This window comes from Thunnus thynnus, chromosome 2 (assembly GCF_963924715.1).
Source record: "Thunnus thynnus chromosome 2, fThuThy2.1, whole genome shotgun sequence".
Taxonomy (NCBI): domain Eukaryota; kingdom Metazoa; phylum Chordata; class Actinopteri; order Scombriformes; family Scombridae; genus Thunnus; species Thunnus thynnus.
In genome coordinates this window covers 27,277,639-27,305,364 of record NC_089518.1, presented here as the reverse complement: position 1 = coordinate 27,305,364, position 27,726 = coordinate 27,277,639, and the positions used below count along the sequence as shown (strand labels likewise).

At 39.2% G+C, this 27,726-nt stretch overlaps 1 protein-coding gene across 3 annotated transcripts in view; it reads left to right on the top strand.

The window, feature by feature from the left end:
• commd10 (COMM domain containing 10) overlaps positions 1-27,447 on the top strand; it is a 58,126-nt gene extending 30,679 nt beyond the window's left edge. For 2 of the 3 annotated variants that reach the window (XM_067613578.1, XM_067613595.1), the window contains 2 exons: positions 26,446-26,505; positions 26,837-27,447. In XM_067613578.1, the coding sequence (XP_067469679.1) occupies positions 26,446-26,505; positions 26,837-26,875 (99 nt within the window). In that variant the 3' untranslated portion in view covers positions 26,876-27,447. Of the gene's footprint in view, positions 1-16,726; positions 19,197-26,445; positions 26,506-26,836 lie in introns of those variants that run through there. The other variant, XM_067613586.1, reaches the window with a different exon arrangement.
• The last annotated feature ends 279 nt before the right edge of the window (positions 27,448-27,726 follow it).

The window sequence follows — 27,726 nt, the reverse complement described above, 5'->3', positions numbered from 1 at the left end:
TACATACAAACAAATGCAAACAAACCCACTCATATGTGGTATTGCATATAGAGAAGAGATATTCTATATCTTAAAGAGCATAATAAGTTATTTCAGTGTGTGTGCATGTGATTCCTGGGTCACTGATGAACACAATGCAAGTTCTTCAGGTTACTAGTTTGTTAATCACACCTGCAGAGCCTGAGAGAACAATGGACAAAGAGCTAAACAGCTTGCATGTCTTTTCATGTCATCTCTCTCTCTCGCTCGATGAGTCTCTCCATCTCTCAGTGTTGTTCCTGTCACAGATGTTACGTAAAGTTGATTTGCAGGAATGTTTTTCAACATAGTTTTTTGGCTGATGACACGATGACATGCATGACATGCATAATCTGGGTAACCGCAATAAAACAATGAACACAGTGTTAATTTATCAATGAGTATTTTTGTCTAACATAATCATGACAGTTGGCTGAGGAATGGCGAGAACGAAGTATGGGAAACAAATAGCTGATTCATGGTTCTGAACCAGTTTTTGATAGATAGTATTGGTTTCGCAACAGAGATAAACAAAGGCCAGAAAGGTTTGTTTTGTTTTTTAAGAGAGCATAGCAGTAATCCAACCTCCACGCTATCATCATTTATTCCTTAAAATCACTTTGGCTATAATGCACTTCATATGCAATGCCTTTCACTGACTGGATAGGATTTAGATGTGTTCAGCATCTTATTTGAATAAGCTGTCAGCTTGTTGTAAGCCTCACCCAGTCTCTATTTACTGGTCTGGTTCCCCTTGACAGTTTTCATAAAGCATTTTACAATTATGTCCATTAAGCACAATTTTTCTTTCTGCTGAAGCCCTGTAGGAATACGACTCTAGTCTAAACCAGACTTTTGTTTGGGGTTGATAAACCTGTGTGTGCGTGTGCATTTATTTCCGTGTGTATCTGTGTGTATGTGCTTGCTTGAGTATGCATGTCAGCCTCATTGTGACTGCCACAGGGCTGATAGCAGAGAGTGGGGTTGACAGTAGCTTCTCCTCAGCCTCGCCCGTAGACCTGGGAAGCCTCGATAAGACACCCAGGCTCTGAAGCCTCTAAAAAGACACATCGGTGTGGAGAGCAGAATAAAAAGATAGAGGAGGAGGAGGAGGAGGAAGAAGAAGAAGAATAAGGGAGGAAGGTGGGGTAGGGATAGTGAGGATGTAAAAAAAAAAAAACCCTCCTTTTGCTTCCGACGAGGCAGTTTTCTCTCTCTGCCATTACGTCAAAAATCCCCAAAATCCTTTTAGTCACAGCAGGGATGGGAGAAACCCTCAAAGGAAGACAGTTACCCACATACACACATGCATAGGCACCTTTTTTAAGGGTTTATCTTTGCCACCAATGGTTTGAAACTTAGTTAATTCTATCTGAAAGGCATGTTTTAGTCTTGCCAGTGGCTGTGTTGCACTTGCAGTTTTAAAACTCACAAAGATATCTGGAATATCCCAAATAAGATGTCTGTAGCATTAGATGAGGTTCATATACCTGTAACATTGGATATAGTTTATATTATCCCAGGCGCCTCTGAGAGTTTTAAAGTTAGGTGGTACTTAACCATATCCCGGTGAAGTTTAAGTTGGAATTGCAGTTTCAATGAGGCACTCAAGTCGACAGAAGCCATTTTTGAGGGAGACAGCACACAACCTTTACTTGAAACATCGGAAAACCTTTCACAGACCTTTTCCAAAGTTTGCAAGATGATGAGCTTCCTTTAGCAGAAAGCATATTTGACCTAAGATAGCGTGGCTGAAAAACAGCTCTAGCGTTTCAGGAGGCTTGGCAGAGGCTATGCATCTACTGTCTCTTGCATCTGAGAGGTTATCACGACTTGAGTGTGGAGATAGGAGGGATTAAAGGTGCTGGTGGTGATTTGTGCTTGCCTGTTGGTGTGTGTTGTATGTGCACGTGCGTGTGTGAGCGCCCGGGAGTGTGTAGTATTTGTGTAATTTTTTTATGGATGTGGATGGAGCATGAGACGGATAGACCAATAGTGGTGTGTTTATATATCCGTGCATGAGCTTGTGCATGCTTTCAGGTTAGAAAAACACGGGTTGATGGATGGATGGAGGAGTCAGGGCAGAAGGAGAGGTAGTAAAGGGGTTGACAATGAAGACGAGAGACACTGGGTTTGTTTTGATTTGGTCGTGAAAGACTAAAGGATAGCTGTGGAATCTGGATGACACCTGAAGCTTCTTTTTCACCGTTTTTTCCTTCTTTTTCTTTTTTTTTGCGACTTCGTTTACTTTTTCACACTTCAAGGAAGAAGTACAATCAAAGCTTTCATATCTTTTTTTTTTCTCTCTGTGAGATGTTGAAAGAGAGAACAAGAATCTAGGCTACTGCATTGGGATGTGTTAGGTCTGTGATGTTTTTTTTTGCGAGGATGGATTTTATTTCAGGAATGCATTGCTTTATAGCATCCACATATTGTGTGTATTGCTATGAGAAAAATGTGACATGTTTCTAATTCGAGTTGGTCAGAATGATGAAAATTATGTTTACTCTACTTACACTAGGGCTGGGTGAAATTGTTGAAATAATCTCAGTATTAATAAGTATCATTTCCCAATACAGTTTATGGCAAATGGTTAGCAAAAGCAGATAAATAATCAAATTAATGATCCACTGTTATTTTCACACATTTAAAAAAAACTGAAATAACTCATTCCTTTACTTTTAAATGAAGTATGCCCAAAGTTATTAATTTGTAATGTGAAACAATAACATATGATGCTTCTATAATTATATGATATATAATTCAGGAGTTTTCAATCTAGCTGAAAGTCAATAAACTATAATGTTTAATTATTTCCCGGCAATAACTTACACTGCCATTAAATTGTTAAACTCGATTGTATTAAATTACATCCATAGAATTATACGTTTAGTCAGTATGACAGACTAAGAATAACTTGTACCACTTTGATGTATGTACGTTAAGTATGAAGCCAGAGCAAGGTGGTGATTAGCTTAACTTAGCATAAACACTGGAAGCAGGGAGCAAACAGCTAGCCTGGCTCTGTTCAAAGTTAAAGATATACCTACCAGCACCTCTAAAACTCACTAACTTACACAGTATATCTTGTTTGTTTAATACCTACACAAACAGAGAAGTAAAATCAACAATTCCTGCTTTTATGGGGAGTAAATCCCTTTAAAACCACTAGAACCAAAGCGTATTCCCCAAAATGTCAAACTATTCCTTTAATGTTACACATCAAGTTAGATAAGGACATTACAAGTCAGTGTGATTTCTTGCTTTCACCTCAATTTACAGTTCTATGGCCGACTCTGACACCTAAGATATACCGCCGGGTAAGAGGTGATTGTTTCACATGTGACTGAACCTCATAGCACAGGTTGAGCTCATTATGCTGTAATTCAGTGCTCTCCCTGCCAGCAATGGTCCTGCCTGTATGGCTCATTTATTATTCATCTGTAGCCATACTGACATCCTATACAGGTGTTTTAGGGAGAGGAGAGCAGCACTGTGTAAGATTATAGTTCATTCATCCATTCGAGTGTGAATAGAAAACGTTACACGTTATAGTAAAAGGCATATTATAAATTTTACTATAGTTACTACAGTCTTCTAGTGTGTCCCAGCTGGTAAATTTACAACATTTTAACAAATTATTCAAAATACCAAAGGACAAGACTGTGAGGCATGTTCATTTTGTTTTAAATACCAAAATCGAAATTCAAAGAATAGATGAAAATTGGATGGAGGAAAAAAAATGCAAATTAGGAGCTTCTGAAGGGAAATTATTCTATTTTAAAATGACATTTGCAGTGGACAAATTTTGGTAATTTCACTGTTCATTGCATTTTTTTTCTCTTTATTCTTTACTTTCTATCACTCTTTACTTTAAATTACTGGAAGCGTTATGTTATAAAAATGGATGCTTTTTTAATAGTCATTGAAAATTATAAAGTTCCTTAAGCTGGTTATAAACCCCACTTAGAGAGGAAACTTGATAGTGACAAGACGTGTTGGAGTATTTCAACGTTCAGCAAGGAGAGGGAAATGTTGAGGGGCTCTAGCACACAGATTTAAAGGATAAGGCTGGCGATTTTCTATATTTCTTTTATGCAACAACAAATCTCATTTGCAGAGCCAAACCAACAATTAACTGATCCTACTTACAAGTATTGCATGTGTATCCAAAGCCTGATATATCGTATTCCTCTATGCTGTAGACCTCCGTTGTTGTCCAAAAACTACTAAAAACATGTCAATGAGCCACACTGCTACACTGGGTGACATGTTCATTTGCCACGAAGGTTACAGATATGGTAGTTTGTTTGGAAACGTCTCCAAAGACTAATAACAGTGATCACATTTTCAGTCTCCAGAGAGTAGTTCTGTGTAAGACAGATGCCACTCCGTAATGCGTAGGAACATGGTTCAGTTTAAAGAGCTTCACTAGCTTGTTGTGTTACATGTCACAACCTCTTGACTTTATACTACATTATTCATTTTGTTCAGGTTGTGTTATGCAGGTTGTGTTCCTGATTGCTGTTATCAGTCTTTGGAGCTTTTTATTTTCTTTTGGAGCTATTGCGGCCATGTGGCATGCGCAGTAACCATTCGGCTACCTAGTCGCTCCTCTGGAGCCGTTTCTACACAAACTAACATGACCGTAATCTTCATGGTGAAGGAACATGTCACAACAGTGCAATGGTGTGGCTCACTGCCATGTTTATAATAGTTTTTGGACTATTATGGAGGTCCAGGACCGTAGAATAATAAGATATCGCAGGCTTAGGATGCACATATAATATATGTAAATATGGTAGATCAATTCAATGTTGGTTTGGCTCTGCACATGATATTTGTTGACAGTAAGAAAGATATAGAAAATCACCAGCCATATCCTTTAAGTGCAATATTGTGTGTGCTGTGTGACCACCAACATCAGTCCAGTATAGCTTCAAACATAACCTTTTTTGCTGAAGTTGAACCCTTCCTCTTAGTTTAGGTTGTAGTAAAACCTACTGTATGTCAAAAGATATATTCTTATAAGCAAAGTGAAATTGTCCAATGTAAAATGACTCTCCTGTGAGGTTAATGTGGCTTCAGTTAGCTTGAGTTCAGAGGTTTGACACATATTCTTTTCTTTATAGAATGAAGCACAGCTCATTAGCCTAGAGCACATTGTTCAGTCTGAGTGCCTTCTGGCCAAAGTCAGCTCAGACTGTGTAGGTAATAATAACCCTGCCAACCTTTAGATAATCAGCTTCTCCCCCAAGAGTCCAGGAAAGAAAAAGACAAGGTGTCAGTGGCATATAGTTAGACAGAGGGAAAAAAAAGGACAATGTATAATATGACTGGGTTGGGGACAATATGATTTGATAACAGCAGGGGGCACAGAAGAAAGAAAGGAAGTTAATGTATAAATGCCTGGTGGTTTTCTTTTGTTTGTCAGATTTCAGTGGTGAGTTGCTTCGCTAATTAGATCTAAGCAAAGGTCAAAATAGTTACATTTCTTGTTCTAGTCTGCATTAGGATCATTCAGGCTACAGGTCTAAGTAGATTGGAGAGGATGCTGGCCAAGTTCAAATTTTCTTTTTTGTTAATGGGGGAGAGTGTGGTGGCCAGTAAAGGTTAAAATATATTCCTTTGTTTCAGAAGTAATAAGGAGACAGAAATGTGTAGAAGTCACTAGACAAAGTTGGGGGTTAGAAAAGTTCAGATCTTCCTTATAAAAATGTGCTATTGTAGGTAGCTTTCATAATTAAGAGACTTACTTTAAGGTAAGTTTTGTTTTTTCCAGTGAGAATCAGGATATTTCTGCCTTCTTATGACAAGTAGTTTCACTAATTAGGCCCAAAAATCTGAAGGTTAAAAACACTTCAGTGGAATCTATGACTTAAAGATTAAGACATGAGGAGATGAAGGGCAGGCTAATAGCACAGGAATTCCTGTTGCACACAATGTCCACACACTTCTGGAGAATTAGTTTGAGATTCCCTAATCGCAGATCTCTTGGCAGCTTTGTTTGACCACTTTAGTCTTTAAAAAAAAACCTCATTCACTGTTTCAAACGCTAATTAATCTTTTCTGCAAAACTTGCTTTTCTTAAATTTTGACATTAGAATCAAAATGGACAGGGAGGATCTACAGCTACTGTACTACGTTTGTACATGTTTTCCAAGTAAAATGAACATCAAATCACCTTCTAAGTGCATTTCCTAGTATAGTTTAAGGAACTTATTAAAATAAACTTTTGGATTAATGATAAATGACATGCCCTGCCAGTGGGGTGACTTTAGAAACCAGCTCATTGTTCTCCACTGTCCTGCTGGGTCTCTCTCCCCTTCAGCATCAGGCTAATTAGGAGGAGGGAAATCTGGCTTTGCTGATGCGGGTGGTACAGGGACTTATGGTATTAGAAAAAAGAACCAATACAGGCCAGTCTCATACTCTTCTAACTGATATAATGAAGCCCAGTCTGGCCTCTTTTTGAGAAACAGGGGGCGGTGGGAATGTAGAAGAGGGACAGTGGTGGTGAAAACAAAGAAAATAAAAGAAAGATTGACAGAGAATGAAAGAAATATGGGAACAGAGAGAGATGTACATCTGTCTTTCACATTCATGGTCAGAGACATTCAGGATGCCTTAATAGCAAATTTTATACCGTACATCGATTTTTATCTTTCCCCAAATTGAGTCCATCTTTTCCCCACCACTTATCTCTAACTCTGGTCTTTGCCTGCCTTTCAGACTGTGAAATGGAGAATGGTAATTTCCCCTGCTTCTCTCTGTATGTTAATGAAGCGCTAATCTGTTCCTGAGCGAGTGCCTTAATGAGGGCGACGTGCCCCTCGCTCTGTTGGCTAGCTCCTGTTAAGCTACCATTATGGAAATAGCTTGGTATCGTACGTCGTCCTGGGACTGGACTGAAATGTATGCCTTATTTCCACTTTTAAAGCTTTCTTCTCCCTCCTTAACAAGGCTGGGTGTTCCTCTGAGGGAGCGAGCAGTAGATAAACAAACATGGTAATGACGAGCACGGGGAGAGACTTCACACACTTTGAGGTCTGGTCGTTTTCAGATGCTGGATGTTGGTTGGGCTAAATAGGCCACACAGGACAGATTGTTGGAGCTAGTGAGCACAGTATGAGCCAAAAATCAAACCCCTTCTTGCTCAGATATAAATCCAAGTCAGTTGCTTTATTATTAATCAGATTTATTGTGATTATGTTGTAGGTTGTTTGTCAGGTGCTGCTTTATACAGTATTTCTCCTAGTCTGACCGAGTTAAATATGTATGCTGAGAAATTGAATTAACAGGGATTATTGGCATTATTTTCCGCAAAATTAGTGCATGCCATTGATCATGTCACATCCTCCTATCCATAATGCCTGCTGATCACTGTAATACTTGGCTTTATTTAGAGAAACACCCTAACCAGATTAAAAGTAGGAACAGATGCTGCTTGGAGCTGAACACGTTTCAAAGACTCATATCAAAGGATATTATAGCTTTATTCATTTTGCATGTATCTAGGCCAGCCCAGCCCCTGCCACTCCCACAGACCACATATGAAGGGTGGTGTGGTGGGTGACTATGAAATGGATTAACGTCTCTCGCTTGCTTCACTTTTGAAATGAAATTGCTCATCTTTAGGCTTCCCTCTTTGTCCCCTTCTCTCAATTTGTTCTCCCATATTTTCCTTCCTTTCCCCATTGTCTACTTACTGTGCTGATGCTCAGCTTTTGCCAATAGTTTAAGCACCACAGTAATAAAACAGCATGAAGGAGGAAAATACACTGGTATGGGCTTAAAAGGTGCCAATTTTTTTGGAAGAAACAAGTGAGAGGGAAGTTAAAATGTGAAGTAAAAGTGGGAGGTTTAGAGGAAGGTAGGATAGTGTATCATTTTTTTTCCCCCTGCAATCTGCAGCTCACATTACACAAATTCACTACAGGGGTTGAAACCTCAGGATTCCTCTCAAGATGATGAAAAGATGTCTGAGCCTTGTCTCTGATGAGTCTTTAAGGGTGTGCTTGGATTTAAAGACTCTCTGGAGGCTTTTGTTACAAGTTTTTAAGTTCATACATCAATGAATAGTCATGAACCGCACCAGTTTGTCAGATTAAGATTGTCAAGCTGAGGTGGTTGGGGGACTGGTTTGATGTAGGCAAAGCTTAAATGGCTTGCACCAGTTCTTTCCTGTACCCCATATGGAGAGGTTTAATCAGAAATCTAAAAAGACTCCTGCATGTATTTTTCTTTTTATTATGAGTAGTTATCAGTTATGCATCATGCACTGCGCTTCAAAAGGTGAATTTTGCTGAAGTATATTGTATGTGTCAGGCACAGGATTCAAATGTTCTGCAATGGAAAGCGCAGAATATATGTATTATATATATACAGTGGTTTGGGACGTTTTTGATGTCAAACATCAATAAGTATCTGAGTCCTCTAAAAGATGAAGAAAGTGCCCCACATTCACTTATTAAAAATTTACAAACTGTTTTGTACATGGCATGGTGTGTGACAGTCTCGTCTCGCTGCCTTTGGCTCAGCTTTGGGCGATGCTGTTTGGATCTGTTGTAGAACCTGGCTGATACATAAAGTTGGATCTAAGAACAGTTATTTGTAGAGACCAATGACCAAATAAAAATATGCCAAAATAAACTAACAAACTATACTTTTTGAAAACAGACTGTGTGTTTTTTTTTTTGTATAAATTTGTGATCTTCTGTCATTTTTATACTGTTATGATGTCAGATGTCTATATTAAACACAGTCAAAGCAGAACACATGTAGAAATGCTCCCTGCAAGTAAAAAGCTCAGGCTTTAACCTGCTTTGAAAGCTTCATTTGCAATGTTACCTCTACTTCCTCCTCATGATGACATCAGACTGTTTGAGTATGCCTACAAACGGCTGTTTGTTGGTAGCCTTTGTTGCTACAGTGTTCAATGGGTTGTTCACATTGTCATATTTTGGATGGGATTCAGGCTCAAACGTGTACAGATATATTTGAGAAGTTTCCATTTCATGTAAAGAACAAGAAAAAGAAGTGAAATCCTATTATTACTATTTGTTTACATAGACTTCCGAGCTGCCAACAGCACAGAGTGGGCTCATTGAGAGGGGGCCTTAAAGAGATAAGAGCTAAAATAGCCTGTCTTTCAGACAGAGGCTGAATTGAGGGGCTTCATACCAGGACCAATATGAGATAAATAGAGTTTTTGAACTGTAAATCATGCAAAGATATACCAGTAGAGCCCCAGAATATAAATATAGACATATGCATGATACGTCCCCCCTTAAGGTAAAATGAAAGCTTGAATCAATGATTTCTGTGATAATCTTGAGGCACTAGAAATAGTTATTGACATGAGGCGATGGCAGTGCATACAATGTATAAGAGAAGCACTTACTCGTCCTCCTATATTGGTTTAGGCTTATAGACTGTAGGGCCATGGAGCAACCAGCAACCGCAGCATATGGCAGATGATGCATTGCAGCCGTGTCGACTAGAGGGCTGATCAGAACCAGTCTGTTTCTATTCAACACTGACCACAGTGGGGAGAGAGGAGGATATAGGGGTTGAAGAGCTGTCATATTTCCCCCGGGAAGGGAGGGAGAGATTCCCATGTGGTTGAATAATAATGTGGCTCTACCTCGCTAGAGAGAAGTTGGAGGGACCAGGGTACAGAGGAGGAGGAGATGAATTGGCCATAGAACATTTGTCATGGAAGTTCAGAAGTGTCACAGAAAGCACTCCGGTGGCTTTAACCTCATGAAATTTGGTTGTGTGCGTGCATGTGCATGTGCATGTTTATGAGATCCATGCTTTCTCGGAATTGTTTTTCATTAAGGTTGGGGCTGCTAAGCATTGAGAGGCTAGTATGGAGGATGTGGTGGTGGTGCAGTAGTCACAGTCATCGTCTGTTAGCTCACGGAGAACACTGATGAGCACAGATGTTACCATGCTGTGTTCGAATGCACGCACCCTGCAAGGTGTGAGCCAGATTTATCCCAAATTGTAGTTTGACACTCACCCTGAATAACAACATATTCAAAGGCTTGTGTTTTTCTTTCTGACTTTGGTGGTTTGTTTAGTATGCTGTTAGATAGAGACCAGTGGAAACCCGTAGCCTCATCTCTAACCGATAAATGGCTCTTTTAGCTTGTATTTATCTTGGTTTCAAATCCACATTGAACTTTTCCACCCACATGCTACAGCTTTGACTCATTTAAGGAATTGCTCAATTGAGGGATATTCTGCTTTTCATTTAAGTGCTCACACAAAAATCTAGAACAAGTGATAATGCCATTAACTTTTTCTACATCATTTGTGTTAGATGGTAACTTTGGTGTTAAGTTAAAATGTCAATAATATCACTGGAATTCATTAGTGCCGTTTTGACCAACTAAAGGTCTTCCTCAGGCAAAGGAAAACCTGTAGTTGATCAAAATGTTGCTAATATATATAAATAAAGGCTTTATTTAATCAGGTAGTCTCATTGAGATCAACATCTGTTTTGCAAGAGACCTGCATACAGCAGAGAGAATAAACACAAGCCAAGCCAGGCATAACAAAAGGACTAGACATGCAACACACAGCCAGACAATCAAAAACACATTCAGCATCAGAAACAATCACAGACATCACTAAATAGACTTCAGGTTAAAAGTTTAAAATTGGTCAGTGAAATGAGACATCCAAGTTTTAAAAATCATCTGTATTTCATTTATACAGTGCAATGTACTAGTTGAAGGTGGTCTTCCCAAGTTCAGTATTTACTCAAGGGGTAGCTGGAGTTCAACAGTCCTGAGATCTGGTCTGGTGAGCAGTGCTGGTACTCTTTCTTATATTGTAGCTTTGGTGTTAAAACAAGGAACAAAGGAACTTTTATTCAGTAGTGTTTTATCACCTAATTTTTAACCTTGTTGACTTCAATCATCACCTTTAAAGGTGCAGTGTGTAGTATTTAGCGACATCCAGCAGGACCGACTTGGCAGAAATGGAATATAATATTCATCAAGTATGTTTTAATTAGAGTATAATCACCTGAAAATACTTAGCACTTACTACTTACTGCTGACATTATCAGAAAGGTGATAATTCTACTTTATGCTTACTGTTAAAGTCATAGTAGGTGGCATTTTGATAGGGTGGACAAAATATTAGGAACATTTTTCAATGTAATGCACTTTAGTAGACGACCACCACCAACTACGACCTCAATAATAAACATAATGTAGAATTATCACCTTTCTGACAATGTCAACAAAAACTGAAAATGTTAAGCTTTGTAAAAGTGGAATTCATGGCAGAGCTGTTGTATTGGATTGCATTAGATTGCACAGGTTTATTTGTTTATTTGTTAGGATCCCCATTAGTTGTGCCCTAAAGCACAGCTAGTCTTCCTTGGGTCCACACAGGTGTTCCTGTGAGTGTATATCACTAATACAACATACTAAATAACTGTTATTTTACTGTTGGGCTTTTTGCTCTTTTTAGTTTTACTGTGTCTATGTCAGTGTCTGAAATCACTCCCTACAGTATATAGTGCTCTATATTTACCCTCCACCATTTTATTTGAGTGTCTGAACTGTGAGTGTGTGGCTGTGTCCGCAATCATTCCCTCATTCACTCATTCATGACTCCCTTTATAATAGACACACAATAGTGAACAGCAAATTGAGATTTCGGACACTTACTAGCTGTCATCATTTTGGGACATCACTGTCAGCTGTACAGTTGCATAACAGCAGTTTTCACATCCATAAAAGGCAACACATGGCATTGTGGGATTGTTAGCAGAATATAGTATATATGCCATTGACAGTAGTGCTAGCTGCTCACTATTGAGTAAAGCATTGAGTGTCTATTATATAGGCAGGAGTGAATTTGTGAAGGAGGGAGGGATTATGTGAATGTTTACTAGATTACTGTAATTACTGCGTTGTACTTACTATGGGCAATAAATGTTGATCTTTCACTGGTGATACTTTCTAGGGTTAGGGTTAGAGACAATGTAACCAACTAATAACTAATATAGCTAGTCTATACTTTTGTGAATCCATTATCTACAAATTCATTTTAAAAATATATTCTCTTGTCACTCATGTGTATGGTATCTGTTTGGATTTGTAATCACTACCATTTAGGTTGTTGTCCAATACTGTTTTCACACTTTTACTCTTCCAGCCTTCAAAGAGCAACTGTTGTCGTCAATCTTTACTGGAAAGTGTGTTTTAGTTGGCTGCATAGCTGTGCACCTACACACATAGTGAGGATAGAAGAGAAGGTACCTGACAAAAGCTACGTGTTACAAGACTGAACTACTAGTGTTGGTTGACAGAGGACCTGAGTGAAAAAGAGGAAGACAGTGAGACAGACTGAGAAAGAACGAGACCGTGAATGTGCTTTGGAGAAAAAGGGTTTAAAAAAAAAAAGAAGTAGCGTGGTCCTACAACATTCTACACAAATCAAACTGTACCATAACACTCCTAAAAACTGAATTACAGTAAAATAACTAATTAAGAACTTTAACTGCTTTGCCTCTCTGGCTATTTATCCATTGTCTACATTCCTGTTTGGGAGAGAGAGAGAGAGAGAGTTTTTATTACTGCCATGCTAATAAAATAAGCAAAACAGAATATATTATTAGGGCAACAGTAGTGGCATTCAAATGTTTATTTCTGATGAGTCTCCGAGAGGCCTCGGCTACTGTTTTATAAATTAAAGGCTCAAAACGCCACAAAAATCCCTTCATGACTCTGCAGGAGGGCCATCAAAGTGTCAAACTGCATTTGACTCAGAAAAAGCTTGATTTTGGGTTGATGAAAGTAATATTTATAGTAGACCAATAACTGATTTAGTTGAGTAGAACAAGATGTATCTGCATTTACCCCAGAGCACTATGTGTGCCTGAGCTTACCCAAGATTGAAGTTGTGAGTTAGTAAATCACCGTAAATCAATGTAAGTCTGTTAGTTGGTTAGTTAAGGAGTTAGTTAATCAGAGAGTGACTTTGTCCATCCATGTGTTTGTTCAGTTTATGGGCCTCAAGAAGACAAAAGGTTGGCTCTGTAGCTCTGCTTCTCAGAAAAAAAGGCCCTGAATGCTGTTAGTGTGTTAGTGTGTGTGCGTGCATGTGTATGCTTGTGTATGTATGTGCGTGTCGAGGCACGCCTGTACGCAGCCTGTGCATGTGTCTGCATCGGTGCCTCTGTGTGTTTCTGTCATTCTAGTTCAGTGAGTGGCCCACTGGGTGCAGACAATCCCCGGCTTTGTGTGTATGTCCTGCTGCCATGCTGCGTACTGTACTGAATGGGCTCTGGGGAACGAGGCGTGTGAAAATCCCACCCATGCCCACCTAGTGACAGTCAGCTGTGTGTGTGTGTGTGTGCGAGTGTGAGTGTGTACAAGTAAGAGATAGACACAGAGAGAAAGAAAACGCTCATATGTGTGTGGGTGTATTTGTGTGTGCGCGGGGTGGGAAGCGGTGGGTGAAAGAGGACAATCCACACAGAAACAACCAGTCTCTGTGTTGGACAGTACAGAGAGATTCTTTATTATTCTTTTATTTCATTAACTGGGAAACCTAATGACCTGACAAATGACCCCCAGCAGAGGCCACTCTGTTCTCTCACACTCAGCACCACTGTTGCTGCCTGTCTGCCTCTCTAGGTAGCCCCTTTCATACATGCAGTATAATCTGTAAATGGCTCATTTTAAATGCAGACATTATGACATGTCATAGCAGGAAATGCACAGGTGTAATGAATAATATTAACGATGGCTGCATTAAATTTAGGCTCATTTGCATGGATATAATTAGTGGTATTAGTTACATCTGTGGCTTCTCTCCTACCGTATAAAATATCTCCAATGATAGAGGCCTAGTTTCCATATATTACTTTGAATGTTTTTGTTCATTTTACTTATTATTTTTGTTTGTGTTTTTATTAATTATATTTAATTAATTACTTCTTTAAATGTATTTATTTATGTATTTATTTATTTATTGTGTGTGTTGTTTCAGGGTATTTTGTATAATGTTTTCAATTAAGTCTGTGTTGATTCCTATTGAAAGTCAAGCACATTACGTGTGTGCCGTCAATAATTGGTACATGAACTGTTAACATGTTTGAGCCTTTTTGCCCATTGTACCTTTTCTTCAGCCTGGTGAAGTGCTGAGTGGAAAGCGTTGCTCTTATCAGTGTTAAAAGACCTGCACATCCACCCACGCAGGTGTTTTTAATCACTCTGGCTGATTAGACCTCTAGTTAAGTTGAAGTTGGCTGGAGCTATACTGGAAAATATCTGACATCACTGAAGTCTATGAACTAAACAATGGTTGCAACAAAGCTTATTTAACAAATTAAACCACTAATCTAATAGATTTTTGTATCCAGCACCTATCCAATTGAGATTGTGCACATGACTTGCCTGATATCAGGCAGAACTGTCAACTCGTTACAATTATACTCCATTTCAGTCAACTCAACTTGGTGGAGTGGGCGGATTCAAAGGTCTTGACCCAGGCATGTGCAACTGCTTTGACCTATTCAACAAAACTAACAGGAGAAGTGAAAACACCTGTGTGGGTGGACTATTGGTGTGTAGGGACTTTATTAAAAGATCCCTTATCAGATACTTTGATGGGCAAAGTGTCCGGTCATTACCACAAACCCAGAGTCATTTTTTGTAAGCGCTGCTTTAGCAACATAGGAACTAATAACATTTTACTTTAATTTCTGTGTTTGTACATAATATATATGTAGTGTAAAGAAAAAGCATTATATTTGCAAGATAATTTTTTTTTTAATGTATTACATAAGCAGTAAGTAACACTTTCACAATGTTGCGCCTTGACATTTTTGAAGACTGAAGGTCACATGACATTTCCAGTCACTGAATATTCGCTTCTTTTGGTTTCAAGTGTCCGTTTCCTGTTTCAGTGTGATATCCGGCCGACTCTGGCAGATTCGCAGGTCAGAGTTCGGCCAATAGAAATGCTGCTGCACTGTGTTTGGAAATAGAGAAGTTATTATTCTCGTGTGTTTCATCCCTTCCACCACTTCTTCCAGCTACCGCCGCCTGACCGTAGCTGTAAGGTTTCACTTGCAAAGAGGAACACCTTTAAAATGTCATCCGCTCAGCCATTTCTGCCTGAAATGAATCACACGAGGAACATACAGATATATTCACACCTGAATTGTGTTTTTACAGTATTGATGTTAGCATTCGTGACATATTTTACTGTGATATTTTACTGTTTCTCTACCTTTGTCTTATGTGACAGACAATAAAGTTTCTTGAATCTTGAATCCCCATTTTAAGTAAATTATCACTCTACCAGACTACAAACTGTAGCATCACTCTCATACACTGTTGACAGTTTGTTATCTCTCTGATCAATATTTATTTATTACCCGCATCACAAATGTCACCGCATCCTTTTTCGGAGCCAAGTGCAGAGAACGGAAACGTCATGTGACCGTGATTTAATATGGCTGTCAAGGGAGACTTTTGCAAGACATTTGTAAAAATTGCTGGAAATTTGTCGAATGCTGATAACGGAGACTTGTCAAAAGCAAGATAACTTGACAGCTGAGTGGCATATTGTAGTAAACAATCTCTCAACTTTTACCTGCAATAAACTTCATGTATTATCTAGTCTTGTGTGCCAGATCTTACATACCATGCAAACATTGTGGTTTTCTTAGTAACAGTCTTGAGTAAACATGGAACTTTTCCAGACCAGAGGCCTATGTATGAAAGCCAAACAAAACGTACTACTTTAACAGATAAATGAACCCAGTAATGTCCCAGATTTCCTGTCTGAAAGTGGCTTCTCTTCTGTCTTTCTGCCTGTCACTGTCATCCTTTCTCCTCTCTGTGATTAATATATAAACAGAATCCCTCAGATGTAGATCAGCGTTTTCAATAAGTGCCACTCGTGTTCACGTTGTGCCGTGTCCTACTTCACAACATGTCAAGATTCAAGAGGCGGATGCGGGAGCAGTACGCTCCGGCTGAAACCTAGTCATGTTCCCATTGTCTCTAACCACAACACAGGATGTGGTGGATTCTAATTGGTGGGGGTGGATTGACGGCACACACATACAAACAAATAACTAATAAGCATGCACGCTCCAACTGAACAGACAGGACACAGGTGACCTCATCCATGTGAGACAAAACCAATAGGCAAAATAGCTGTTGTTCTATTCAGCCAAACACAGGGGGATGTTATTTGTTTAGCCCTGGTAGCTACCTCCTGCTGCTCATAAATGTCAAGACTCATCATTGCTGAATGAGAGTTTGCTACATAATTTGACTGTGCACTGTATCCCAGAGTGTTTAATGACTTGAATAAGGTGCTGAGTGTTTATTTTGCAAGTTTGTTATGTCTATTTTATTCACAACACACTTATTGTCTTCTGCCTTTGTTACAGCGCCCATTTAGCACAGTAGGAAGTGTTCCCATTTCACTGAAAATTTCATGTTAATATTGTGTTGAAGCTCAAAGGAGCTTTCTTTTTCAGTAGCTGAGTGATGTTTTCAAACTCATCTCCTATCTTTCTCCTTCCTCCATCCTCCGCCCTCCATCCTTCCGCCTTCTGTCTCTGTTTTGGTGTTTGTTTGTGTTTGTGGCCTAGCCTCTCCAAGCATGTAGACATATGCCCTGTTCCTCCTCTAATTGGTTCTCTGTATTCATGCAGGGATACAGAGAGAGGCACGGAGACTGCGGGCAGAACCGACTCTTAATAAATGTCGGTCCACAGCTGGGCTACGGATGGACAGCTCACTGATGGGCTGTTTATAACAAGGCGTCGCTTAATGCAAGAGGAGACAGTAGCTGAGGCGAAGTTACAGAGAGAGATAAAGAAAAGGAATACATCAAGAAAGCGTGATGCATCTTGCCAGCGAGAGACGGAGAGGAAGATGAGGGAGGGACAGGGAGGTAGAATCACCTCAACGGGAAGGAGACAGAGAAAGACATCCCCTCTCACTTGCGCAGCCTGAGGGCAGTGATTGTGAAACAGCATGAAGTGTGTGACAGGGGGGAGGTCACAGACAGGCAGCATTGTGTGTGTGTGTCTGTGTGGGCATATTTGTATTTTGGTGACCGAGTGTGTGTTGTTTACCATCACGTTAGTGTGAGTCTCTGTATGTACGCTTGCATGCTTGTGTATATACATGCCCATGAGTGTACAGAATGTGTGGAGCCTTTCGTATGTCTGTGTGTGGGGTAGTTAGAGGTGTGTGTACGTCCTGGTGTGTTTTCAGGAATTCATCCTGTCAGGCCTGGAACCCGCTGCCTCGTCCTATCGCCTCTCTCCACACAAAACAATACAAAAGCCCCAGTTTGTTTATTGTTTTGCCTGCCTTGTTTTTCTTTTGATTGTTGTCAAAATTCCCACTGTCTCCCCTGGCGTAGCAGCATGCACTCCACTCTTCTATGCTATTATTTACTCCCCAAGGTTTTTAGAGTTTAGATAGAACGAGAGCAGTATCAAAAGGGCCGTCGAAAAAAAAAAAAAGGAAGAAATAGTTGAGAGGGATGAAATATTCAGAGTGATGTGATGTTCTAGGACAATAAAGTTCCAGGTGTTTTGACTAATCAGGATATTAGAAAGACTGAGTGACATGTTGGCTCTTATGCATGTCGTTTGGGAGGCCCCTTACCGTACAGGAAGAGTTTTCCATCATGTCATTTCTTCTCACAGAGGTTGGAAAAGTCTTCTCTTCTTCTTTTAAAATTTATTTCGGAGACTAGAATTGTGTCTGTGTGTGTTCGTGTGGGCGTGCATGTGTGTGCACATATCTACTTGTTCTCATTTCTGTTATAAATACCGGGGCTGATTGACAGTTTCTAGTGTTTGGGTTTGACAGCTCTGTTTTGTTGTAGTCGACAGGCTTTTAGTGAATGGCTGACGTTTTGAGGTTCCATGTCCGTCACTGTGTGATGGCTACAGGGCACAGTTGTGGATGTGGATACCAAGTTCATTGCGCCACCCTTTCAGCATCAATGCACAATGCATATGTGGCTCCTACAGGCTGTTTTTCAAAAGGTCATGGGAAGATTCAACATACTACAAAACAACTACAAAGTATTGATTTCTTTTTGTTGTTGTTGACTGGCGTGTCACAGTTTTGTGCAAAGCTACTGGCTGCTTTTTTTAAAAAATAATTCTGGCACATAAGATGAGTTGAATATTGTGGACTTTTATCAAAAGAGAAATCTGTTCATTGAACATCAGGGCGCATTTTTTGTGGTATATTTATTCATACTCATATAAATCAATATGTGACCAAACAGACTGTAGTTGATGGGACATTGTGTTGAAATATCTCCTGCAATCAACAGCTACAATCAACTCAAGTCAAAGACTTCACACTCATCATTTTGCTAATCATATGGGGGAAATCCACCACTGGCAAGGCAATTTCTTTACTTCTAGCAGCTTCCATAGATGACAAAGCAATGCAGTTTCCAAAATCTTGATTGTGCAGTAAAGGGCAGGATTTCAATCCTGGTGCTTGGGGATGTTGCAAAACATTCTGGGAATTGTGGGAAATCAGAAACTGAATAAATGGAATTGAGAAAGGTTAAGGGAAAGTGGTTAAACCAAATAAGTAAATTACAACACTTCTGTGAGTACACTGAAAATGCAAATTGAGTTTTTAATATTCTTCCTCTCAATTAACAATGAAATAAAAACACAAGAATGATAGACTCTTATGTAAATGAATACACATAATCTTCACACCAATCATAATTAGGATTTTGAAAAAATTGTGTTAGAATGAAACTTCAAAGTGACAATATTTAACAGAGTAATGCTACACCTTTTAGAGGCTACACCTTTGTCTTCACCAAATGTGAACGTATGTATGTATTGTTAGAGAAACCTTCACAGTAATTCATGAAACAAGAAAACACGAGATCCAAATAAAGTTTAAAAAGCAATGTAAAGGTTTAGTGTCAGAGACTGTAAGTCTTATTGAAGTCTTATTACACCCACCACAGACCACTTACGTGTAAATGAATCACAGTTCACACTAAATCCAGTCGACATGCTAATAGTCTGTACTATACACAGACACACACACACACACACACACACACACACACACACACACACACACACACACACACACACACACACACACACACACACACACACACACACAATAGCCTGTCCCGCTAACTAGCTAAGGGAATACACAGCATCATTCCTGAGTTTGAGAAATGCTGAGTCTAATGGATCATGTCATTTTGAACATTTTGGGGGTCAATACACCGTACTGTAATTGCCTTGTTATGCCATTCGCTTGTTTGAAAAATGTAATTAGAGAACATATTAGATTTATGATATATGGCATTTTTGTGCCATAATGAGTAAAAGACTTTTAATTAAACTCAATTTAGTGCTCACAGGCCAATTTGATATCCATTACTCTCTTCGTATGACACCTTTGACCTGACTCCAATTCCCACGCTCCTCCTCCTCCTACAGTGAATCAGGTGGCTTCAAAGGAGACAAACCTCACCAGTGTTGATGAGCTACAGACAGATGGACAGAAACACTCACAGCATAAAAGAGGAAGCAGCACACCTGTAGCACTGAAGCTCTTTCTCTATTGAGACATTAAAAGCCTTTGTTTTGACAGCACAGCTGCCTTTGTCAGAATATCTGTTTTTAGCTATGCAGCTGAACAAACGTGCACGCACACAGTGACGCATCTGCAGGCACACCAAACATGCTCTTATATAAAAGTTAAGTGCACCCAAATTTGCTTAATGTTTCAATAAGTTATGAAACATCAAGCAATTTCAATGTTATTGGCGTCAGAGATATAGATATGTGGTTCTTAGCTCAATATGCATACAAAAAAACAAAGCAAGTTAAAAAACAAATGAAGAAGAAGTAATCTCACTTTATCTTCTTATTAAAAAAATGTTTGTGATGATGAGATGTCTATTTGTACCTATTAATATTAACCAATGTCTTCATTCCATGTTATTTTTTTGTGCTGTCACATCCGTCCATGCCCAGTGACAGACAACCCTCTTCACCCCCTCAACAAAAAAACTCCCCACTGATCATCCCTCAGCAAGATGGCAGAATGCAGCTCAGACAGCCAGGGAAGCTTGTGAATGCAGGCTGGCACAAAAAAAAAAAAAAAACAACAGTGAGAAGGACAGGCAGACAGGTTGACGGACATGTGTGTATTGTACGCTAACTGACATACAGTGAGGACACACATACTGTAGCTGCTATAAGCTGACCAACAGACAGACAGACAAGCAGAGAAGCAGCCAAGCATGCAGACAAGTTGATAGAGCAGATATACAGATAGACCAGCAGTCACTCATTCATCAGGCTTTTGTAAAGATGTGTTAACCTGCAACTTAATAGTGTAGCAGTAGAGATTGTGGAATTCTTTTATGCATTTATGATAAATAATGTTCAAGATGTGCAATGAAGCCAAAGACACAAAGAAGAGTGTGTGCTTATGTGTGTGTGTGTTTGTGATGTACAATAAGGCAGTCAGGAAAGGAAATGGTGATATTTATGTGTGTGTGTGTGTATGTGTGTTGAGAGTTAGAGGGATAAAGGGTTGCCAAAATCCGACAGCTCAGCCTCCTGTGCTTTCTATCTCTTTGTCTTTCACTGTCAAGATTTCTCTCCGTCAGGCAGAAGTCAAAGACCAGGCAGCTGCAGAGAGCTCCGACTGGACAAACTGTCAAAGAGCTCATAGTCTCAGGAAGACACATAATGCAGCAAAGTCACAGAGGACCCATAATGTACCGTATCCTCTCTCTTCAAAGCACTTCAGCTGGCGAAATTACAGTGACCTTTCCTTTTGATGCTGATTTTATTCAGTGCTGGTGTCGTACAGTATGGAAGAGGCAGAGAAGCAGAATATCGCTTTGGTTTTTATTCTGAGGTTTCACACCCAAACCCGTTTATATTTATACATTTTAATAAAACAAGGATGAACTGCACATTTTGTACAATTTTAGAAAAAGTGCTAATTGTTATCCAGTATTTTGGCCTCTTGTGCAAAGTTTCTTATGCCAAAACACTATCTTTCTAAAGAAACACACAAACTTTCACATTCTCCAAAGTACACGTGTCATTTAACGACAATTTACTGCAAAAGATTGACGGACACTTGTTGTAGACAGTTGAGCCAGATGTGCTGCACTTCATATCTGTCAAGTGCGGACTATGTCATGCATATTTTACGATTGCTTCACCCAGCAGACAATTTCACCCAGAGACCGACAGCGTTGTCATCTCTCTCTCTTTCTCTACTTGAATTTATAGACAGCTTTGTTGTTATATTAGGTTGGAAGTTAAATTTCTGGATACAAGACATATTCTTTCTGTCAGTGAGTTCTTTATAGTTGTTTTCGATTCTTTTGGTTGTTTGTTACTATGAAAGTTCTCTCGGGTTATCACATGTTTTTCTTACTTAAGCTCTCATTCTCTCTGTCATTGTGTCTCTTCATTTCACTTTTTCTCTCCTCTCCGGCTTTCCGTTTGCCGCTCATTTCTGTCATATCTATTTCTCTCCTCCCCTCTTTGTTTTTGTCAATGTCTCTTCCTTGTCATCTTGTACTCCCTCTCCATTTCCTGCCTTTCTTTGCTTTTATCAGTGAGCAGTAAGAAATTCAGTTTCTGTGAAGCACTCAGTGAAAAAAAAAAAAAAAAAAAAAATCACTGCTTTGAGAAGTGTTTCAAATCCAAGCTGTCCTTTATTGCACTGAGGCAAATAATTGATGAAAAGTGCCTCTTTGCGTCCACGCTGCCCCATTCACATGGGCTCCTTGTGGTATGAGAATACCGCTACTCGGTGCTGTACACTGTGGTCTTATATAAACTGACTTTACTGACACCAGTAACCACTTGATGGGATAAAAGCACCGCTTGTGGAATGTGTCTTTTTTTATCAATCGGGGTACATTTGGTTCACCCAAGAACTCAAAAACCTCTCGAAGTTTAAAATCATAAAATTGGTCTCCTCTTACAATCAAGGCAGCAGTTGCAGGCTGTTCATATAGATGACATCTCCGAGCTTTAGGCAGTGGAGACTTGTTCAGGTCTGCACCTATTTATTTAAAGGAAAATTCTGGTTAATTATGTTGCAACTTGGGTATTGTTTTCATAGTTTTGACCATTATTTCACAACACTACAACTACATACCACGGGGCAAAAATCACAAGCTCTAACACAATGAGACTTGTTTAAAAAGCCAAGAGTTTAGACGGATTATAAGAGTTAATGCTGTCAGACTTCTTTTTAACAATGTTGCTGCATTCCCAGATCTTAGCAATGAACTTGGTTCAATATTTTTACCAATAGGAATGGTGGCCAAAAGTTATGAAAACCATGTTGGCCAAATAAAAGATCCCCCCTTCCTCCCCACACTTTCCAACACCAAACATTACATTAAAGCATCATGTAAATCCAATATTTGTATAGCTCAGTCACTTACTCGCTCAGTCACATAGTGACTGACTCTTTTGTTCGGCTCTTGGAAGCGGTCAGAATGATTTTCTCTGGCTGTTAGCATTTTTCAGTCTTTTTGAGCTCCTCATCATGACAGTCTCTGACAGATCGGTCCGTTTCCACAATAAAGACGTCTGGAGATGCTTTTGACTTGTTTTCATTCGTCAGGAATTTATTTCCTCCATAACAGAAAAAAACGGTTAAACTGGGCTTCCTAAACACTTTCGGGGCTGTTTTAAAAGACACACTTTAAACAGAACTGAAGAAACTCACTAGCTTTGCAATATTAAGGCTACAAACAACACTCTGGAGGAGCAGGTGTTACACCTGTACTCTCTCCATTCAAAAAGAATATCTAATGTTGTGAAAATGCAAACGTTTTCTCCTCGAACATAGCAGAACCTTCACTTTTTCATATGTACCAGCTTGCAATAAACAGGAATTTCCTTAACATTATGGTATCATCAAGTTGAGTTTTACTGTAATCCCTATTGAGCTTCCTTCACAGTTATCCCTCCCTGACTTTGCTGGCTCATCAAGAGAATTATACAAGCAACTTTTTCGAAAGCTGTTATGCAACAGAATATGTAGTTCCACATTTCAGCAGTTATTGAAGATTGGAGAAATTTTTAATTTCTTTTTTCTGTTTATTTTTCTCTTGTTAGTTTATGCTCTCTCGTGTGTTGGAACTCCCTTAGTGTGTAGCCTATAAAGTAATAATGTATGCTAACAAGTAGTGCATATGGAACACCAGATGTAAGTGAATTCATGATTATTTTCATGGGTTAAGCCTGTTTTCTATATCCTGACACAACAGAAGTTTGGCACTGAGACAGATAAGTGGTACATATATGTGTGTGTGCGTGTAACTGGTAAGTATAGGGCTGTGATGATGAGGATGATGCATCCTATCCCCATTAGTGTTAGCCTAGATCTGTCAGAGCCTTGTTGGGTTACTGCCTGGCAAAATCTCAACCCTTAGGAACAATGGGATGGGCCAAACACACACACACACACACACACACACACACACACACACAAGACAAAACACTGTTTCTTTCTCTCTCTCTCTCACACACACACACACACACCCAGCAAAGCCTGGAAATTCTTGTCAGAACGCACTGTCAATCTCACATTCACGTAAGCACAAACACACACACTTTCATCTTCAACCCCTGTGTAACAGACAGGAAGTGTTACTATCTGGTTTGTTCACTTTATTGTAGTGTAGTTTTGATTGACATCACACACACACAAACACACACACACACACACACACTGCATTTCCAGTTACCCCCTGTCTCACCTCTGTCAGACAGTAATAGAGACAGCTCTGTTTGGCTGACTGGTGTTTATTTCTTGTTTTCCAACTAGGCTGGTGCTGTACTGTGACCCAAGTACACCAAAGACCATTAACTCAAATAACTGATTATGCAGCTCTGGTTTCTCCTCATTATATTAGAGTTTGCCACAGTGGAGATCAATAAAAAACTCAGAACACGGCTGATGGAAGCACAGGGTGAAATAATTTAACTGCATGCCAATGCATGCAATTTTTATTTCAAGTCAAATCATTTCCTTACAGCAACCTCTTAGAAATGATTTATCACCTTGTACGACTATTTTGATTTGCATCTTGTCTTCACGGTTGATTACTCTGTAACAACGCTTTAATAAGTTGTTTCATTACCTGTCGTGTAGAGGCTGTCCTTGTAGGGCTCCCTCTGCCGTAGCTAAATTCAAGGCTGTCCTACATTCTCCATGTGCTGCGGAGCTGCTAGTGGGGGCTTTGATAGGAGATAACATTTTCCCTCTGTGCTCTCCTTTATCGACTTTTAACGTTGCTTCTAATTAATATCTCTGTCATTAATTTGCTGTGACACATGGCCTCCCTCCACCCACCTAACCAGCCAACCAGCCAGCCAGTTAGCTTCAAGCCCTGGAGCCCCATTTAGTCTCTGAACACCAAACTGCAGGGAGGAGTGCTCTTACGTGGAGTGTGCAATCAGACAACTCACAGTGACTTTCACTACAGATTTTTCTTTTTAAAAAAAAAAAAAAAAAAATCTTTCTTTCTTTCTTACTTTCTTCCTTTCTTGCTGCCCTCCTACTTTGTGCCAAGAGTTCGATGCTGTTATCAACATTCAGTGTGACGGCACCGAGTGCACTTTGGTCGGCTACAAGACCGCCCTTTTCATTCAGCGCTACCGAGAAAAGCATTTCACATATTACAGCTATTTTCTCAATGATGGGTGTTGATAAAGTGTTCCGCCATTACACCCGCTCATGGGGATGGATTATTGTTCAGCCTTCATTTTTGATGGCGTGATGATGATGATAGCAGTCTAGTGATGGTTGCCCTTGGTTTCTTGGTTTTTCTACTTCCCTCGATAGTTTGTCAATCCTGCTGTCTTAAAAGAACAGAGAGAGATAGAGGATAGAGGAAGCAAAAGCCTTCCAGGTGAACCCAAGAAGAGGCATGTCATGATGTATGAAGCATGTAATAATACAGTACACAGTAGATTATTTTATAATAAATTGTTATTCAAAAGATGTCAAAGCATTTGTCATGGAGCTTATAAATGTTAAAGAAATAAGTATAATAGTGTAACAAACTTATAGAGCTGCAACGATGAGCCGATTGAAGAAATAACAGGCATTTTTCACCATTTTCTGACATTTTATAGACCAAACAATTAATCAATTAATTGAGAAAATGATCAGTAGATTAATCAACAATAAAAATAATCTTAAGTTGCAGGCCTACAAACTTATAAAAAAAAATTAGAGCAGTGTTAATTACATAACCCAGCCTCACAAGCTTCCTTATTCATTATACTGCAAAAAAAAAAAAAAAAAGTTTCTGAACTTACATTTGTTCTATCATCATATTAATATTGATTCACTTCCTGACTTTATAATAGAAACTGTTCTCTCTCTTCTCTGAGTCTGAAAAAAAAAGAAATGTGTTTTATTAAATTGTAGAAGTTACATAATTTCAGCAGATACAGTATAGGGAGCTTTTACCCTCTGTAGCTCCAATTTGAAGGAAGGAAAAGAAGAAAAAAGAAAGAAGTAATATTTTCTCTGTATCGATATATGTACTAACCTCATTTTTGATGGTTTTCTTTGTTATTTTCAACTTTTTACAGTCAGACAAAAAAAAATCCAAACAAGATGCTTGCTACAGTAGCTTGTCTTTTTCTTTGTGTGCTTTAAGGAGTAGTTTGACATTTTGGTAAATACTCATATTTCCCTTCCTGGTGGAGAGTTAGATGAAAGGACTGATGCCCCTCTCATGTCTGTCCATTAAATATAAGGCTTCAGCCACTGTATCAGATGGACAAGACAAGTAGGATCAGTCAGTTTTTCCATTATTTATCAAACAGTAAAATGATTTATCTAATGTGGTGTACCATTATACCTCATGCTTTTGCACATGGATGTATGTTTTGATGTCAGTGCTGAAACAATATCTTGTTCACCCCTACAGTATGTTGAGTTTTAGTACATATTTAGCTTCAAAGGGGCTACAAACGATGCAGCCAACTTTTTTAAAAAAGAAAACAGAATGGAGACTGATGGGTTTGCCCACTGTTGGCTGGTGGACAGTGACTTCAGTGTATTTTTAAACCCTCTGATGGGTAAGACTTAGAAGATAGTACATACTGGGCAGAGAGCAGCAATAATTAATGAAGGTTTTTATAGAAAGCACAAGACGCAATGCTGAAGAAGCGGTGGTCATGACTCTAACGCATGTGCTCTTATCGCTGCTTTTTTTCCCCTCTGCCCTGTTGTTCTTTTATTTCTCTGAACTTATTTTTCTTATTTGTTAGATTTCTTGTTTCCTTCACTTATATTTTATCTCTAACCCCTTTTTAATCCTCTCTCTGTCTCTCTCTCTTTCTAGGTTCAGGAAAATGTCTTTGTTGAGTTTAACCACCAGGAGCTGCTTGAGTTCTACAACAAGGTCTGTTTCTTCTATATATGTGTGTGTTTGTGTGTGTGTGTGTGTGTGTGTGTGTGTGTGTGTGTGCCAGTATGTGTCCACTTGTATGTCACATTGCATATGTATCTTCCCGTGTTGCATTTCATGTTGACTGTCAAACACAGCCTGACAAAATCCATCTGCCTGCCCATCTTTTTCATTCTTTGATACAAATAGTTGCCTCTTTTTCTTTCACTCTCTCTTTTTGACTTTCTCTTCCTCTCTGTGTGTCCGTGTGTGTGCGTGTTTCTTTTGTGTGCATCTTTTTTTTTTTTTTTCCCAAACACTCAACCTTTTCTCCTCTTTCTTCCAGCTTGAAATCGTGCAAGGCCAGTTGGATTCCCTGACTTGATGCCTGGTGCTCTTTGTACAACCACACACACACACACACACACACACACACACACACACACATTGTTAGTGTTTTGCTGACAGCTATGCTGGCTGTTAGAGGGTTAGTAATGCCATAACGCTAAACGTCAAAATTTGAAACCAGCAGTTTCTTTCCCCTTTAAGCTCCTTTAATTTCAGTTTTATGCTCACAACTTGAGGTCGTTGTGATAAATCCAATTTCTTCACATCTTCATTAAGGATACGGGGTTTGAAAAACTGATGTTTACTGTAATGCCTTTGTTAATTAAAAAATGTACTCAAACAAGATTTCTCAGTCATTTTTCTATACCTTTCAGTGTGTAACTTCATGTTTGATTGCCCTGTGAGATGGTTATAGACAATGAGATGTTATAAATGTGTCAACAGTCACTGATCTTTAAAATTAATTTGTAATCTGAGAGAGAGAGAGGCAGTAAAAGGAAATTAAATGTCAAAATGTCATGTAGAGTTTAAACAAATGGATTTTGTAACTTGGGGAATGAACTAGTGTCCATGCCATTCTAATAAAATCTGAAGTGGAGGTGAAATCCATCCAAGCTGTTGTTATTTAGTGAAGGCTCATTATTTCTCATTAAGACCAACCTGGACTGCTGGTTCAACAGATGGGAGTTCTGGGAGGCACAGCAGACCTCTAGAGTGTGTGTGTGTGTGTGTGTGTGTGTGTGTGTGTGTGTGTGTGAGTGAATGCATGTGTCTGCTTGTAGATGGGTGCATGAATATGTCCTTGTTCACACATCTATCTTACTTGTGTGTGTGTGTGTGTGTGTGCGTGTGTACTTCCTATCTTCCCTTCTTTGAATCCAGACATGA